Below are 19,288 nucleotides of genomic sequence, written 5' to 3'. Positions count from 1 at the left end.
AATAACAGTTCATGTATTAATTAAACAGCATGAAATATAAACAATACTGCCCTAACTTTTTATAATATTTACTTCTAGAATGACCTTAATATATAATAGGTAAATAGAAATTATAAGTTTCACCCTGTACAATTTCCAACTTTTTATTATTTTACAGAGGAGCGCTCGCTGTTATACGGTATTTTATAAGAGAATAGACTGTGTAAAGAAATAAATGACACACAGGCAGCAGACAACATCACAATAATGATGGCCAGTCTAAATCGATACAGGACAAAACAGTAAACGTTCTCATCAATAAGATACTGGTGTTGTTAGACTACTTTCGTCAAATTAATGACGATACTAGGTTAAAGGCTAAACTTTCTGATTAGTTGGATTATGTGGTAGATACACTTACAAATAATTATGTCCCAATCGATAATATAACTATTTTTCAATTATTCTGGATCTTGTTATGTACAATGACAGGAGAAAAACCGAAGATGGTACTATTTCTGTAAAATAAACCGGTATCGACGTTATTGTAATCTCGCGACCTGCTCAAGTACTTGTAAAGTTCATACTAAATGTATTCAAACTCTGTACAGTCGTTTTCCAATTTGATGATCAAAACGTTGATGCACAGAAGAAAAAGGAAATTCAACAAAAATGAAAAAGCAGGTACTAATTTACTCAGTCATTCAACTGGTGGCATGCACCTTTAACCTACGTATCTGTTTCTATTCATATAATACATATAATATCTAATACTACATAATCTCATTAAATTAATTATTTACTAAATATTCAACATTAACGACAAATAAGTGCATTCTCAACATTGAAGTATTGAGACATGCTCGTTAACAATTAAGTATTGTGCTCTTTTGAAGAATTTAATGATCAAACAGACGTGCCCTTATATTTTTCCTAGAATCAATTAACCAAATAGGTGCAAACAAGGAGTGTGGCGCCTATCTCAAAAGTTTCTAGCATTGATAAATTATAGTCTGTGGCGCAGTGGTTAATAGAGTGTACTACAACCTCAGCGATCCGGGTTCAGTCTGATCGCAGCTAAGATCACGACCTTTTTCAGTGCTGGTCGATGCACTTATATTAGAAATATTTACAGCAGTATCGCTGTGCGGTTATTTGAATATGAATCTATGTGTACCAAACGGTTGTGAAATGTAATACAAAGTTGCAATTTAGTTAAGGTGAGTCACATTGAACAAATGTTTCTTTTTTCTGTTTTTTTTTCTATATATATATATATTTGGAAACGTTTCATCAAACAAATAATATGATTTTACAATGTTATTCGGTCGGTGTTTGTCTTCAAATGTCACATACACACAAAAGTATTTGTAACCTAAACTACCAAGTTCACTGCGGCCAACTTTTAGCAAGAGATTAATAATAGTTACTATTCGATTTTAATGATACGAACTAGTCAAAATAACAGGGGTAGACTTTAACATAAAATTGGTTTTTCATATATGAATTGTCGCCTAGAGCATATAATGGTGATACATTAGCAAAACGTTACCTTCGATGAATAATCACATATGTTGTCGCATTTGATATCAATGCGCGTCTAGGTCAGTCACGTTATAATGTCGTTTGATAAATAGAACTCGATTGTTCGTCTCTCATGTATTGTGACCAGACCAAAACGTAAGAAATGGTGACAACTTTAAAGTTCAAGATCAATTCGTGAATACTTTAAAGGCACATTTAGCACAACAATTAACCTGAAATAATTTACCAACCCATTTTCGTAGTTTCAAAAATTTATCATTGTGTCACATAGAAGAAAAAGTGCAAAACGTAACTGGTACTGTATCGAAAGATAAAAGTTCACATAGCAACTTAAGGTGTCCGATCAACAAATAAATAACATTTCGATGCCTTGTGACACCATGTTGTTTTTTTTTTTGGTATCATTTGAAAGAGTTGTGTCTGCGGAACAAGAATTAGTAAATAGGATGACCATAAAAATATGCACGAATCAGTATAGTCATGTTTTTGGGATGCCATATGATATGTCTAACACTGTAGTACTGGATCTCTGTTGAACTATCATGTCTACACGGATTTTCATAAATGTTCAATAGCATTTCTTTTTATATTACAGAGAATTAATCACAGTTGAGTAGTATTTATCGAGGAAATAGACTAAGTACTGACATAATTATCTTAAGACACTCAGGCAGACAATGGGGCAATAATGATAGCAAATCAAAATCGATACAATTCAATCTCAAAACATTTACGTCAATACCATACTTATGTTGTAAGAATATTTAGATCAAGTTAAAGACGATACTAGGTAAAACGATTAACTTTCTGATTAGCTGGATTATGTGCTGGAATCTCTTACAACAATTACACAAATAGTTCAAGAGTAATCTATGCAGTTCGGTCAATGATGTAGCCACATTTCGATTATTTTGGATTTTGATGAATGTGTAAAGTGACAAAAAAGACTATCTGAAGATAAGCCAAAATTTAAGCTATTTTATTCACAAGACCCTGGAAAAGGTACAAACTTAATTCATACGATCATAAAAATACCGAAAAGTACGACAACTGGTGGCATGCACCTTTAACCTACGTATCTGTTTCTATTCATATAATACATATAATATCTAATACTACCTAATCTCATTAAATGAATCTGTATTTACTAAATATTCAACATTAACGACAAATAAGTGCATTCTCAACATTGAAGTATTGAGACATGCTCGTTAACAATTAAGTATTGTGCTCTTTTGAAGTATTTAATGATCAAACAGACGTGCCCTTATATTTTTCCTAGAATCAATTAACCAAATAGGTGCAAACAAGGAGTGTGGCGCCTATCTCAAAAGTTTCTAGCATTGATAAATTATAGTCTGTGGCGCAGTGGTTAATATAGTGTACTACAACCTCAGCGATCCGGGTTCAGTCTGAAATAGACTAAGTACTGACATAATTATCTTAAGACACTCAGGCAGACAATGGGGCAATAATGATAGCAAGTCAAAATCGATACAATTCAATATCAAAACATTTTCGTCAATACCATACTTATGTTGTAAGAATATTTAGATCAAGTTAAAGACGATACTAGGTAAAACGATTAACTTTCTGATTAGCTGGATTATGTGCTGGATTCTCTTACAACAATTACACAAATAGTTCAAGAGTAATCTATGCAGTTCGGTCAATGATGTAGCCACATTTCGATTATTTTGGATTTTGATGAATGTGTAAAGTGACAAAAAAGACTATCTGAAGATAAGCCAAAATTTAAGCTATTTTATTCACAAGACCCTGGAAAAGGTACAAACTTAATTCATACGAGCATTAAAATACCGAAGAGTACGACAAGTGAAAAAGAAAGCAATCAAAAAAAAATATAACTCTTCATTTTACTTCATGAAATTTATGTTGCATGTTTAATCTTTTTATTTTCATTTTTATAAAATAAGTTTATAGGGAATCGATCCAATAATTTGTGACCAGTATGTCGTGGAAATGCCGCATATTATTAGAGTAGACTGATTTAATAGGCCCATGACAATCTGCAAGCCCAGGTGTTGAGCCTGATTCCCGCTATTCAAGCAAATTTGGTAACATACTTTTCAGGTAAGATTTCTCGTACAGGTTCGTTGAATAACCAATGAAGCATCTGACAACATGTGTTATTGGAGCATTGTTTGCATGTTGTACTATGTTGTATTTTGCACTACATATACATAGACTGTCTAACATTCTTTCTAAAAAGTCGCTATGTGTCATTCTATTATAACAAAACAGACCAAAACAAACAACACTGTTGACACATATATTTCGATATGACTTAATGATAAGCCATCTGTTGCTTGTCAAGATGTTATTATGAAATCATTTAATTACGTTTAGTAAATATATTTGCATCATTGCTTTTGTTATATCCAGTGTAAATGATTGTCTGGCTGAAACAAAACACAAAGAGGATATCCTATATGACATAATTATTATATGATAAGCACAAACTATACGACAAGTAAATATGTAACAATATGACGTTTCTAGTAAAACACATATGGATCAATGACAATAAATATATGTCCTGTTTTGATTTAAATGGATATATACCAGTTTCGACTTAAATTTTCTCAGCAATTTCCAGCTTATACGTGATTCGAATCCTCGAACTCCGGTTCAGAAGGCAAAATATATCTTTCATAAATCGATGACGTATTTCAGGCATTTGTATCTCAATTTTTAGTGTTTTGACCTATTATTTAACATTTTTATCATATATATGACTAAAACAGAAGTCTGAAAATGCTAAGCCATGAAGTTCAAGGAATTTGAAATACTCTCGTTCTACTTTTCCATGACGATTTTTAATGAATTTTTCTTTCAGCTGGTACCATCATGTTTTTGTTGGATTTTCAATTTTAATATCACATTGCCCCCATAAGTACATGTTTCCTTTTGTTTCGATTTAGAGCGAGAGCATGAATAAGGACAACTGTGGTAATATAAACAAGGCAGTCTGAAAGACAGCTAAATCTCCCGCTAGTGTTATGGATAGTGAATAGGTAAACCTTTGACACAGAGCTGTGACATTGACCTTGAACTGACATGACTGACTCATAAATTCTGCACATCATCTTGATGAGGTGATCATTTGACCCAAGTTTCATGAAAATCCTTCAATGGGTGTAGGAGATACAGAACTCAAACCTTTGACCTTGAGTTGAAATGGCTGACTCAAGAGTTCTTGATGTGGTTATCATTTGACCCAAGTTTAATGAACATCCTTCAAGGGATTTAGGAGATACAGAGTGGACACAATATGGAAGGCTCAAACCACGAAATGGAATGCTCAAACCTTTGACCTTGAGTTGTGACCTTGACATTGAGCCGACATGGCTGACTTATGGGTTCTGCACATTGTCTTGATGAGGTGATCATTTGATCCAAGTTTCATGATTATCCTTCAAGGGGTTTAGGAGATACAGAGCGGACACGAAATGGAAGGCTCTAACCTTTGACCTTGAGTTGTGACCTTGAACTGAGCCGATATGGCTGACTCATGAGTTCTGCACATCTTCTTGATGAGGTGATCATGACAATCGTTTAAGGGGTTTAGGAGATTCAGAGCGGACACAAAATGTTACGGATGGACAGAACTCGGAAGGACGGAAGGAGACCATTCCTATAACCCCCACAACTCGTGGCGGGGGATTAAAAAATATTGAAAATCGTTAATATTAAAAAATAACATGATTTTAGAGCTGAGTTTAATTATGCCCCCGAAGGGAAGCATATAGTTTTTGAACCGTCTGTCGGTCTGTCAGTCTGTCCGCAATTTTCGTGTCCGGTCCGTATCTTTGTCATCGATGGATGGATTTTCAAATAACTTTGCATGAATGTGTACCACAGTAAGACGACGTGTCGAGCGCACGACCCAGGTCCGTAGCTCAAAGGTCAAGGTCACACTTAGACGTTAAAGGTCATTTTTCATGATAGTGCATTCGTGTCCGGTCCATATCTTTGTCATCCATGGATGGATTTTCAAATAACTTGGCATGTGTACCACAGTAAGACGACGTGTCGCGCGCAAGACCCAGGTCCGTAGCTCAAAGGTCAAGGTCACACTTAGACGTTAAAGATCATTTTTCATAATAGTGCATTCGTGTCCGGTCCATATCTTTGACATCCATGGATGGATTTTCAAATAACTTGGCATGAATGTGTACCACAGTAAGACGACGTGCCGCGCGCAAGACCCAGGTCCTTAGCTCAAAGGTCAAGGTCACACTTAGACGTTAAAGGTCATAATTCATGATAGTGCATTGATGGGCGTGTCCGGTCCATATCTTTGTCATTCATGCATGGATTTTAAAATTATTGGGCATGAATGTGTACCACAGAAAGACGACGTGTCGCGCGCAAGACCCAGGTCCGTAGCTCAAAGGTCCTAAACTCTAACATCGGCTATAACTATTCATTCAAAGTGCCATCGGGGGCATGTGTCATCCTATGGAGACAGCTCTTGTTTAGTACTTTTCTGTCGATTATCATTATTATAAATACAGTGAAATCTAAGTTGTTGACATTTTGGACAGGTGTTCTGATAATAATTGTTGCTTGTACAGTCAATTTATAAAAAATGTTGACTTCAACACATTAAACTTGTATGCAAGTCTGTTATAAAACATTTTGCAACACACATCAATTAAAAAGGACGGTTAGATCTGTCCCCCTTTTCAGTAAGAAATATTTGGAATCGCATTACTAGCTAAATACATCACTGTTAAGCCTCTTTGGTTGTTTGAAATGTAAAGGCATACATTCCTTCCAGGAGATTTACATTTTTTAAATGTTATTGATTTTAATCATACTGCGATCTATTGAGATAAAAGAGTAAAAATTGAATCCAAAAATGACATCTGGATTTTCGAAGGATCAAATCTCAACCTGACTGTTTTCTATGAATGTGTGTTTGTATTAGAGTGAAATAGAAATATGTTTAACCACTACTGACGTTCAATATTAAAAGTTAATTTCTTGAAAACATTCTATATTTAGTTCGTGTCCAATACTTCAAATCAATTCCACACAACGTACGTCACGCCACGTGACATTACTACGTCACTAAGTCACATTCTTTAGGTTTTTAAAAAATACATAGAGCGGGGACTGGTATTACCGAACAATTAAGCCAATAATTGTATTGTTCGGTAATATATTCACATTTCTTGAATTGCTCGCAAAGATTTAAATGAATAAAGAAACATTTAAATTTTAGGATAAAACGATGTATATAACGTTAAAAGTAAAGGAGTTACGACACTTTAGTACCAGGTACACTACTGCTCTCATTACCGGCCAAGGCTTCTAATTCCGATTACCACTGCTTCCTTTTCCGAACATTTTTTATTTTTTTTAAAAAAAAACTGTTTCAATGCTAAAAGTCATAAAAATGCATTTTATTTTTATTTTTAGTGTACAAAAAATTATTCAACAATTGAACACAAACAGAGACTTCATATCTTTAAGCAATAATTGTTTTTAAAATCATGACAACTGTCAAAAATCCGTTACGCCTGGTTCAGTTTAACATTTCAAACATTCAGTATAGATACACTGAATCAGATCTTTTCAACAGTATTTACACTCGAACGGCAAACCTTCAACATTCAAGTAATCATCATCAACACATTCAATATGAAATCTTCGAAAACAAGAGACACATTCAATAAAGTCTGTTGTGTATGCAGAGTCACATGTGTAGCATTTCCTTCTGTCGATCGGGACGGCGTTATCATTGTCGTCGGAGCTACTATCCTCCAAGACGGCTCTTGCTTGCATTAATCTCTCGCGCATTTCACGCCTTTGCTGCTTTTGCTCCTTTTCTTGAGCATTTCTCTTTCGTTTGGCTTCACTTTCAGCTTTCTTCTTAGCAAGCATCTCTTCTTTAAGCTTTCTCTTCTGCAGCCGTTCTTCTTTTCTTTTTTCTTTTTCAAGCGCATCTTTTTCTTTCTGTGCTATCTTATCCTGCATCATCTTGCGGTATGCAGATCCAGTAATTGCTTTTGGTATACTTAATCGTTTGACTACCTTGGACTTTGCTGCTACCTTTGGTGAAGGAATACTCAAGTGCTTTGAAAACGGAGAGGCTGTCGAGGTATTCTTTTTCTCCTTAACATCTTCAGGGCTTTGTCTAATATTCCTTTCTTTCATTTCTAAGTCAGTGTTTGGTATTTCTGTCTTAGATGTTTCAGGGTCAATATTTTCATGATCACGCTCCTCTGTATCTTCCATGCGCGATTCTTCAATGGTTCCGCTGTCTGTGCTTGCATCGTTTTCTGTTTGTTGTGGTTCTGCAAGAGGTTCTCTGCCTGTACCTTTGATTTCGTCTTTGTCTTCTGTACTCACATTTGAAGCCATTTCATTACTTTGTTTCTCCTTTGTGGCTGAATATTGATTGTCACTCAAGAACATCTTACTTGGTTCTATTTTCACCGATTGTGTTACGACAGTAGGATCTAAAGGAAACAGTCCTGCTTCAGCAAAGCCTTTTACAGCAGCATCAGTAGTTGTACTTTGTTTCCATGCAGCCTTAAAGACTCTCGCAAAAGTGACTTTTGTCACATACTCGCCAATGTGTTCTGATTGCCAGTCTCTGACAGATTGTTTCCACGACTTCTTAAGTGCACTAAACAGTCTCAGGTCAAGGGGTTGCATTACATGCGATGCATGTTCCAGCAAACAGTACAGTTCTATTCCATTCTGCAAACAAATATCAGACGCGTCCATCGTTATGTGTGTAGAATGTCCGTCTATTAACAACAAAACGGGCTTTTTCACTTTTCTTTCGTTTATGCCGGGAATGAAAACATTTTCTAGCCAATTACAGAAAACCTCAGAGTCCATCCACCCATTTTCTGATCTACCTAAAGCTGCTTCCTCAAATCCCTCCAAAGGGTTATAACTAAATCGCTGCCCCGGAAAAATTAGCAGTGGTGTAATATAATGTCCTGAAGCACTGCAAGAAGCCATTATGGTTAGTTGGGTTTTGTCAGAATTCCCATAATGGTATACCACCGGTGCCCCTTTCAAGACAATCACTTGATTACCTTTGGTACAAAGACTTACACCAGTCTCGTCAGCATTGTAAATTCTTGACGGATCGTTTAGCAGGTCTTTGTCGCCAACTTCCTCTTCAATATAGTGCTTAAAATCCTCGAACCACTTGGACACTTTTTCAGGGGAGATGATAGCCCTCTCTTTCCCTAACTGAATTGTTGTTCGTAGTGAAAGGTCTGGGTGTCTCTTGAAAATTCCACTTAACCATTCTTTCCCCGGCCTATTGTTTTTAAAGAGATTAGGCCTTCCATCTTCATCTAATATCTTTTTGACAGTGTTCAAAAGTTCCTGGCGTGTGCGACCATATCCAATACGTGCCATATGTGTGGCCCAGTTGGCAATTCTGGTTTCCTCTTGGTCTGTCAAAATTGTTTTATGACCAACCTTATGACCACCATACTTGTTGTGCACAGCGTTTTGCAATGTAGTTTTAGGCAACCCATAGTTTTTGGCCGCTTGGCTGAGACTAATTGTCTTTGCTCGTACCAACCCAGATAGCAGACATACGTTGGCCCAACGTTGGCCCAACGGCAGACTCTTCGTTGGCCCAACGAAGATTTCCAACGTTGGCCCAACGCCATTTTGCTAATTGGCGCAACGTTGGCCCAACGGTTGGTACACCGTTGGCCCAACGACTGGAATCCTACACTTATCGTTGGCCCTCCATTGGGCCAACAACTGGTATCCTGCACTTAACGTTGGCCCTCCATTGGGCCAACAGCATTTTTTCGTCAATCATGGTTGGTCCAGCGTTGGGCCAACGCTATCCCAACGATTACGAAACTAAAACAAAGACTAAAACTAGCATTATTTAGTACGTATTTTATTTTCAAATAGTTGTGATTTTGTTAAAGTTTAACAAAAAGAAATCTAACATTTATTTAAAGTTTGTTTGCAATTTTCCTGAAGAAATATAACAGAACATTTCATCACTACAACATGTCAAATATTGATTCCAGCATTTTACAAATCTAGATATTTTTCTTTTTTCAGTCACTGATTAAATTCTACTAAAGGGAATTACTGTCTGTAAATATAAGTCATTATATATCCAAGTTCTGTTTGATTGTTTTCTTTTCTCACTGAAGTTGTTGCTTTTTTATTCTTGTTTTTTCTTGTGCACCACATGTGCTAGGCACTCCATTATTACTCTCTTGAACAGCACCCTGTAAAAAACAAAAATCATAGTGTTGATTAAACCATCTACGTCAAATTGAGAACAATAACTAAAGAAATGCACATAAACCTCTGGACATAAACTTGCGTAAAATGTATGAAATTTATTTTTGTCTGTATTTAACCGAGAAAAATATTTTAGAATTAACGAGAATATGAGGTATTCTATTTAAAGAATTTAATACTCAACACAAGTGCCATCCGCCAGCTTTAGATAAAAGTATTTAACATATGTTCAAGTCACATGGATATTACTTGCATACAGGATAAAATTAAGAAATTCTCTGTAAGATTCCACAACTTTATCAAAAAATATTCAAAACTTCTACTTACAGTTTATAGCTGGTAGACCGGGTTTTGGTTAACTCTATATCTATCACATGTATAATAATTTCCTTTACTTCACATATATGCAGCTAGAAATCTGGCCTAGAGAGTAAAATTAACCACATTTTTTGGGATTTCTTGCATAACCCGGGTTAACGAGAGTTCATGCTCTGGAATACTCAACAGATTTATTGTAAGCATTTTATGACTGTATAAAATTAGATATTTGTTATAATAGAGTTAGTAGTGTTTTTTTTCAATATTTTTTTCACATTTTTTTTTCAAGGTAGTAGATTTGAAATAGTTCAAAATGTCATTACGGCTGCAGATAAGTTTTAAGTTTAATTAGCCCAAACTTAACTGATTACGAATTGATGCAGAAAAGTATTTAATTATTAATTAAATATTGCATGTTACACATACACAACGTGTATACCTGTAGGGGCTTGTGATAAAACAGTCACCTGTAAAATATATAATTATTATATTATTACTTTTAATGGGTCAACGTTGGGCCAACGATGTTTTCTCTGTATAAGTCTTTCTCTGAAAATCAATATTGGGCCAATGCAGAGATATCTGTGACTGAAATTCAAAGTTGGTTCAACGTTGGCCCAACAGCTGTATTTACAATATATATTAATCATTGTTGGGCCAACAGTCGCCCAACAACGATTATCCTTTGACGGTTTTCCGTCGTTGGCCCAATGACTTCATGTTTACAGGGAAACCAGCAGCATGTTCTAGAGCTTTTATTTCATATTGTTGTCTTCTCGCCTTTGCAGGTGTTGCGCCTACTTGTCTACTCATTCTGAAAAAAAGAAGAAAACATAAAAACAAAATAAATCTTGTCTTCCATTTTTGATGAAACGTATAACAAAATTTAAAAGGTTAGATTCTAAATACAGATCTATTCTGCAAATTATACACTGACTAATATGAATTATGAAAGAAAGTATACGGTTACTTTATTACACAAATGGTTTTCTTATTTAAAGTCACTAGAGTTAAAAAAGACTTGATCTATAAAAAACTAACGCGTGATAAACAACATATAAACGCGCAAGGCCATTAGATAACAAACATCATTGGAAAAGTGTACTTTAGATCAGTTCAAAAAAATAGTTTCAACTTTATCAAATGTTCGGTAATGGAAGCACAAGTACCTCATTTGCTTCAATTTCCGAACACCTGCTTTACCCACACCTACTGAGGAAATATAGGACCTTTACTTATCTCCCTTGAAAACGCCACATATAAACGATAGATATTTACATATTAGATCTATCTAAGATCTGTCTTAAAAAATGAAGTTTTCAGAATCTTACGAAGTTAGCCATCTGAAATTAATTTATTCGAAAGAATCACTCACCTTTGAAGCGCTTTTTCTTCTAAATCTGTTTGTTCAAAAAATAAACGTGTTGTTTTCATAAAAATATGGCGAACTTCTAGGAAAACTTGATGACGTCATCGGTTCACGTCATATTCAAATAGATCTACTGTGTAACCGAAACAGCAGTAATGTTGCATTAAAATATTTGGTCGGAAAAACAAGCATGTTCGGGAATACCCGTCCCCGCTCTAGTTCTATAGTTCCATGACGTTTCCGAATTTGTTAAACAATTTACATTGAAGACGCGTATATTTCTATGTTCTTGTTTTACCTTTTTACAAATGTAGCTTCTTTGAAGTATATTTTAATAAAAATAATAAAAAGATTGTCATAATGCATATTCTTACTAAACACTTTATAATTCATTTAAAACATCGCAGGACATAAAATAACAAACTCCAACGCAGTGATCTCCCTTGCCGCTTCGCTCATTGATCACTGCCAACACAATGTTTTTAGTTAAAATTCAGCTAAGTGGACTTCTTTTAGTTATATGATTATTTAGTTATTTTTCCTCCAATGTTTTCGAAGTTTACACTTCTTTTAGCACAGGCGAATGTTCCATAATGAAAAAAATAATGATTTTGAATGAAAATAGATATTGATTTACACGACCGGTAAGAATCCTGAAACGAAACTGAAAGTAAACAAACGAGTATGTCGACGTTGATCTTTGACGCGGTTCACTATTATAATGCTGCCATTTGACCCAAGCCGAAACAGATGGAGGCTTTTGAATATTTTCCTGCTGGCCAAGATATGTTATTGTCAAAAGTTTGGTATATCATAATGACATATTAACATATAAGTTAATTTTTTAACCGATCTGACATTACGTGATGAACCACGGTCATGTGAATGTTGTGTTGGCAGTGATCAATGAGCGAAGCGGCAAGGGAGATCACTGCGTTGGAGTTTGATCAAATAAACATCATTTTCTTCCAAATCTCACTACCTTTTGAGGCGTGTACAAAAGTCGTATAAGGTCGCATATGGATAATGATTTTCGGAAAGATAAAATGTTAGGGTAGATTTCCCGGAAGCACAGAGCACCCCAAAAACAGCCATAGAGCCACTGCAAAGTACCCACAATAAAAAAGAAACCGTAACGGAAAAATATTGTAGACGGGTTGCTTCAAACATCCAACACTAAGTACATTATTATAAATACATTCAAAATACAGAAAAAGTGGGGGTGGAGTGGTAAGGGGTAGATAAAATGGTCGGATGTAGCGGGCTAGAGTCTAGGGTCTCGTACCTGTCATTGACTTTCTAAAGCAAATATTTTAACCACACTGAAATGCCGTTGTTTTTTTTTTAATCCGGAAAGATTTTCAATTTGATACCTGATGTATCATGCTCTTTTAATAAATTGAAAAAACAAAAAACATGTACACATCGAATTATCATCTTATATGTAAGAAAAATGTGTCAATGGCATTTACTGACGTTTTCATTTTAAAAAGGGAAGCTCGACATTATACTGTCTGTCTTTAAAAGAAAAAAACTTGTACCGAAATATCATATGACGCCAATGAAGACAACAAGAAACGAGACATGTTGAAAAATGTGACAGCCAGTCCCTATCGATAAACAAGGAATCGTTGATACATTAGAAAGGAAAAGAATGACAGGACAAACCTAAACTAATGCTGTTAATTACTTCAATCAAGTAAAAGAAGTTACTAGTCTAAAGGCTAAACCTTCAGATTAGTTGGATTATGTTTGGAATACACTTACAATAATTGCTTGAATAGTCCATGGCACATCTACATCGTTCGATTACTGTAATATTTTGATTCTTGTCAAGAAAATAACTAGTTAATTTTATCGTTTCTGGAAATAAGCCAATATGACATACATCATATACAAGGTTTATATATAAGGCGTAGATATTGCAAAAGCCTTTGCCACTATTACCCTGTCTGATGATTACAAAATAACAATATTTTATTTAATTAAAGCTATAGTATTCTACTAGACCTAAATCTCGTATTTGAAAATATGAACAAATACTGCATATTATGGTAGGGTTATGCAAGGCAGTTTGAACTGCTCTCTGGTGTTTAACAACTGAACATTCCAAGGTGCCCCACTGTGTTGTTTGACTTGTTCGAGTCTTTCTCGCTAAATATACATTTGTCAATTTATCCTCTTCTATTAATTGAAAACGATTCAAACTTTTGAAATTTGTATACGTGTTGGTCCAGTCATACTAAACACGTCGTGCCATGGAGAGCTTTTAACTCGTTTAGATAAATGCAAGGTTAATAACTGGGAATTTCATCTACAAGTCTAGTAAGTCATATTTTACTTTGACGTTAATGGTAACATAATACTGAGAACATGTGCATAAATACGTATATTTTGGTCTAAATTTTATGGTTTTGCATGTGAAACTCTCGCACGCAATCTACTGGTTAACATTCGCTCCATAGAAATAACGTAGAAAATGGATGCACAATGGTAAATGTTAGCTCCAAGCACTTTATAAAATTCTTGTATGCATAAAAATGTTATAGCTCGGATAAGAAAGCAGCCTTAAATATCTGAATATGACACTGACATTAAAGCTAGGGTCTGATTGCATAAAATATATGCAGAAAATCAGTTTGTCACGCGTTTTAGTTATTGTTTAATTGTGCTGAAGATAAAGCAGTCGAAGATATACATGTAACACAAATTTTGTTAAGGTGAGTCATGCTGACAATTTTTTTTTTATCTGGAAATGTTTCATCAAATTATTATATTATTTCGCACGGCGTTTGTCTTCAAATATTACATACAGTCACACAAAAATCAAACTAATCTGTAGTGATTGTAACAAAAACTACCAAGTTCATGGCACCCAACTTTAGTAAGGGACTAATAATGACCATTATGGGATTCTAGTAATACGAAATAATCATAAATGAAAGGGGAGAAAATGGGGTTTTCAGATGTGAATTGTCGCCTAGAGCAGATAATGGCTATTCATTAGCAAAAAGGTTCTTTTGATGTATAATTACTCATGTTGTCGCATTTGATATCAATGCGACTCTAGGTCAGTCAGTCGCATTTACTGACATTAAAAGGTCGTTTGCTAAATTTAAATCGACCTATTGTGACCACGCTAAGTGTAAGAATGGATACTTTTTTTAACTTCGAGATCACTGCACATAAACTTTAAAGGCATAGCTTTTGCACAAGAATTAAAATGAAATGTTTTACAAACACATTTTTGTATTTTAAGGTATAAAATGTGCAAAGCGAAGCTAGTACTGTATCGAAAAGATAAAAGTTCATACATCAGGGTAACTAAACAAAATATTAACAACGAAGCATGTTGATTGCAGCATTGATAAGGTTTCATATTATAAATTTCTACACGGATCTTGATAAAATGTTTAATAGCATTTTTTTATTTTACAGAGAAATTATTACAGTTAAATAGTACTTATAAAGGAAAGATGCCAAGAACTAACATTTCTAATGACATTCAGGCAGACAAAGGGGTAATAATGATAGCAAGTCAACGTCAATACAATACAATATCAAAACGGCGGACATCGTTATTTTGTAAGATTACTTCGGTCAAGTTAAAGGCGATACTATGTTAAAGGCTAAACTTTCTGATTAGTTGGATTATGTTTTCATTAACTTACAACAATTACATATTAAATAGTCCTCGAGGTATCTACGCAGTTCGGTAAATGTTACAATTACTTTTCAATTATTTTGGATTTTGCTGAATGAGTAAAGTGACATGAAAATAGCTAAGACCTGAAAATAAGCAAAAAATTAAAGATATCTTATTCGCAAGATCCTGGAGTAGGCACTTTCTTAATTCATACAAGCGTAGAAATTATGCAAAGTATGAAAAGTAAAACGAAAGCAATGAAAAAGATATAACAGCACATTTGTCTGCTAATTCATTTCATTAAAAGAAAGTTCAGTTACTTATCGAATGTCAAATCAGGTAGACAATATAGCATCTAGTTTAGTGTAATATTTCATTTCTCTATGAACTAATTTTCGCCTATTTTATGAATCCAGGTAACTAAGTTTGACACTGCCCAGATATTACGCAGACGCATCTTCAAAGCAAGTTCCACCCAAGACATGTAAAATGCCGTCACTGAAGTATAAAGAATTTTGTTTTAACCTAGTTTTGTTTATCTCAAATGAGTCAGTCGTCAAATTGATATAGCTATCATAAAGAAAATACTTTTACAAAGGTTCAAGTTAATCGGGTAAAATGTGGTATAATTAGTGTTTATTAGTTTTCTTTCTATTGTTTCTCCCAGAGGCGTATTGCTTTTAACCAAGATGACCAGTTCACTCTTGAGCTAGACTTAATAAAGACAAACACTCCGTCTAGATTTCATACAGATCATGTACAAAATATGGATTATTGAGTGATAACAATGTTTTTTCTACGATTAGATCTCGTGACCTAGTGTTTGTCCTCAGATAAATAAGTTTCAAACTTGATCTACAATTCTAAATGATATTTATTCTAGTCATGTTTCGTATTGATCAAAAACAACATATTGCATCTAGAGTATTCAAAACGTTACTCTGACCTGTTGAACTAGTTTAACATAAGCAATTTCAAATTTAATCTGTATTTCATAATGGTAAACGAGTATAACCAAGATTCTTAAAGAATAAGTAGAGGCCCAGACATTTTAAAGGCAAGAATTCTGACCATGTTTCATACTAAACAGGACTATTCTATGATTTAATCTAATGACCGAGATTTTCTCCCTAGACAATTCATTCAGTTTCAAACTTGTTTAGGTGACATAAGGACATGTAGATGAGGTAAAAGATATGACTTCGTCAGAGTATATAAGTACTATGTTTCGTGTAGATGAGGTAAAAGATATGACTTCATCAGGGTATATAAGTTTCTTTTCTGTCATTTGACCCAGTGAATTTATTTTTTACCTGAGATTACCCAGTTAGAATTTTAATATTGACGACTGGTATAAACTTTTTAAGTCAACGTTCTGACTATGTTAGATATACACTAAGAACTAAATTCGCATGATCAGTTACGTTTTGGCCCAAGATGATCTACTTTGGACCTTACCCAGACTTCTTAAAGACAAACAATTTGATTATTTTTAGATACATCAAGTATCAACCATAGTCTCGAGTGTTTATAAGTTTTTCTTTCCTGTTATCTCACGAAGTTTTTGGCTCAAGATGTCCAATTTTTGAACATAAGCCAGGTTACATAAAGACCAATCAATAAACACAGGCAAACATTCTTAAGTTTTCTTAAGATTTAGCAAAGGGTGTAAACAATTTAATTGCTGATAACGAACGACGGACAAAGTGTGATCGGAAAACCTGACCTATAGGATTTTTTTCTTAGGTGAGATGTGTTTAATAGAAATATAAATTGTGCATTTGAGAATCTTTAAGTACTCTTTAAGTGTTGTATGGGGGACGTAAAAGGTCTCTTCGTACTAACACTTACTGTCGTTATATTTTCTGATCCTTTGGAGATATTAAAATTTTTCAATAAAGTAAATGCACGTGTATAGTAGACTTCCGCCACCGCCTGTGCTAGGGGTTGTGAATGGTTTCTACAAATGTCATTAGCCTTTATGAGCAGACATAATCTAACCATATCTGCTATTTTTCTACTTGGTGTGTGTTCTAAAGTATTGTCAATAATTCTACAGACATAAAATGTTTCCGCAATAAACCTTAAAGGTCAAGAAATGCTTGACAATAGGTTATTTCATTTTAAAGCCGTCCTCAGGCCTTTCATAACGCCGAAAGATTTTTAAAATCGGTCCACTATTGAAGAAACTGGCTATTATCTATTTAGCAAATGACCTTTTAAATAGATTAATTTCATATGGTTCTTGAGTGTAACATGGTAATTCCTTCCACTATAGCTGGAAAAAGTAGAGAAATTATTTTACATGAATAAGTAAATACAGATCAAATATGAATCCAGAAATTTAATAAATCCGCCATTTTGTTTTTTGTTGCCTTGGAAACAAAATGGCAACCATCTTGTTTAAATATTTGTATGCTCATAACTTTCTCATTTTTAAGCCGATTTTGAAACATCGTTCAATTCTTTAAATGGTTAAAGGAATACTTGCAGACGGAATTAACATTTAAGAACAACGTTGCCTTTCCCTTTAATAAAACTGCCTTATGTATTAAATCCTTTTATTCCATTTTTGCGTTCAGCTTGGTATGAACGACACTGGGACTTATTGGGAATCCAAAGATTGAGCAAGTATATTTGTAATGCATTCTCTATACTGGCAGTGAGAAGGTTAATTTCAAGTATATATGAATGGTAATAGTTTAAATTAAGGATTAAGTATTTTAACGTAACAATAAATCATATCAATAAAATGATAGGGGTTTCAAAATGTGTTGTTATTTTTCTATTTTTAACTTTATATATTTTTCTATTTTGTAAGCTGCATTTACCTAAAGTCGATTGCGATATTTTAAATAACTTACCTTACAATTATTAATTTTAATCATACTAATTATTAATTTTAATCTAATAAAATGCAATAATTATACGAATTGAATCCAGAAATGACAATGGATTATCGAGGATCATTTTTTCAATCTGACTGTTTCTATGAATATGTGTTTGTTTCAATGTAAAATCGAAATACATGTATGTTGTAGCACTAAATGCAATATCTATGATTAAGCAAATATAAATCTGACGTTCAATAGTGAATAGCGCCTTTTTTCTTTCATAATAACTACTTCTTTAGCATAAAAATACAATCTAAACCATAGAATGTTTTTCTGTATCAGTTACCAACACCAAATGTACTGCCCCAACAATGTTCGTACTCGCTTCTCCGCTTGTTTACTCTCCTTTCTGAAGTCGGTGTCGATTCAGTTTTTGTAGATAACCACGAATGTTTAAGAATCGCGTGTAACTTGTGCGATTGTTTGTTTTTAGGAATCATATCAATGGTTTTGTTGAGTATCAGTTGGTATGCTTTTATCCAATTTCTCGGAAAATTTATGTAAAAACACTATGTTCGTGTTCATCCGTACTCTAAATGAGTTTGTTCTCAAAATAACTCGAATAAAAAGTTATTATTCTTGAAATTGTGCTCCTGTTTATCAAATTTTTAACAAATTTAGGAAATTAAATGTTTGTAATATCGAGAGATAAAAACGCGTAAAAAACTTTAGTACGTGCATTTATAAGTGCTGTTGATTTCTGGGCCCTGGTTATGGATATTTAAACATGTTTATCATTTCCAAGAACAACAGGATGGTGATTAAAAATGTACCGGAATCGTAGTCATCATATATGAAGACAATACATTTAGTCGTCGTGTAATGTTTTATGCAATAATAGCGACAATTCGCGTTTGTTTTGTGTATTGATATTTGCAGAGCCCTTGGGATATGCTTGTGATCTCGACCTTTGGTCTCGGTCACAAACATTCCCGCAGGCTTCTGCAGACGTTGATACACAAAAAGCGTGTATTATCCCAATATTATTTTGTATGTCACGGTGTAGTACCGTACCAGTGATACTATATTATGATAATCACACTGTTTTGAAACAGTGAAAGTTCCAAATATAATTTATTTAAAACCATCACAGAAAGACATCAAATAAACATTATCATTCTCTTCGAATTTGACGCGTAGCACGTGGTATAAGCTGGCATATGGTTAATGACGAAAGTGGACAAGGCTTCGTCGAAGATCCCGTCGTAACTGTCCATGTGCTTCGTAGAACGGCTTATAGTAAATATTTTCCAGACTGAA

The 19,288-nt window shown here is 34.2% G+C and overlaps 2 protein-coding genes across 2 annotated transcripts in view; both read right to left on the bottom strand.

The window, feature by feature from the left end:
• LOC123554172 (cyclic nucleotide-gated channel rod photoreceptor subunit alpha-like) overlaps positions 1 to 19,288 on the bottom strand; it is a 176,729-nt gene that overhangs the window by 106,496 nt on the left and 50,945 nt on the right. The window lies entirely within an intron of this gene.
• LOC123555840 (uncharacterized) overlaps positions 6,810 to 19,288 on the bottom strand; it is a 72,261-nt gene continuing 59,782 nt past the window's right edge. The window contains exons 3-4 of the mRNA XM_053547174.1: positions 10,846 to 10,933; positions 6,810 to 9,018 (exon numbers count right to left, since the gene is read on the bottom strand). Of these exons, the coding sequence (XP_053403149.1) occupies positions 7,132 to 9,018; positions 10,846 to 10,933 (1,975 nt within the window). The 3' untranslated portion in view covers positions 6,810 to 7,131. The remainder of the gene's footprint in view (positions 9,019 to 10,845; positions 10,934 to 19,288) is intronic.

The sequence above is a fragment of the Mercenaria mercenaria genome, chromosome 7 (genome assembly GCF_021730395.1).
Source record: "Mercenaria mercenaria strain notata chromosome 7, MADL_Memer_1, whole genome shotgun sequence".
Taxonomy (NCBI): Eukaryota; Metazoa; Mollusca; class Bivalvia; order Venerida; family Veneridae; genus Mercenaria; species Mercenaria mercenaria.
This window is presented reverse-complemented; position numbering and strand designations above follow the sequence as displayed.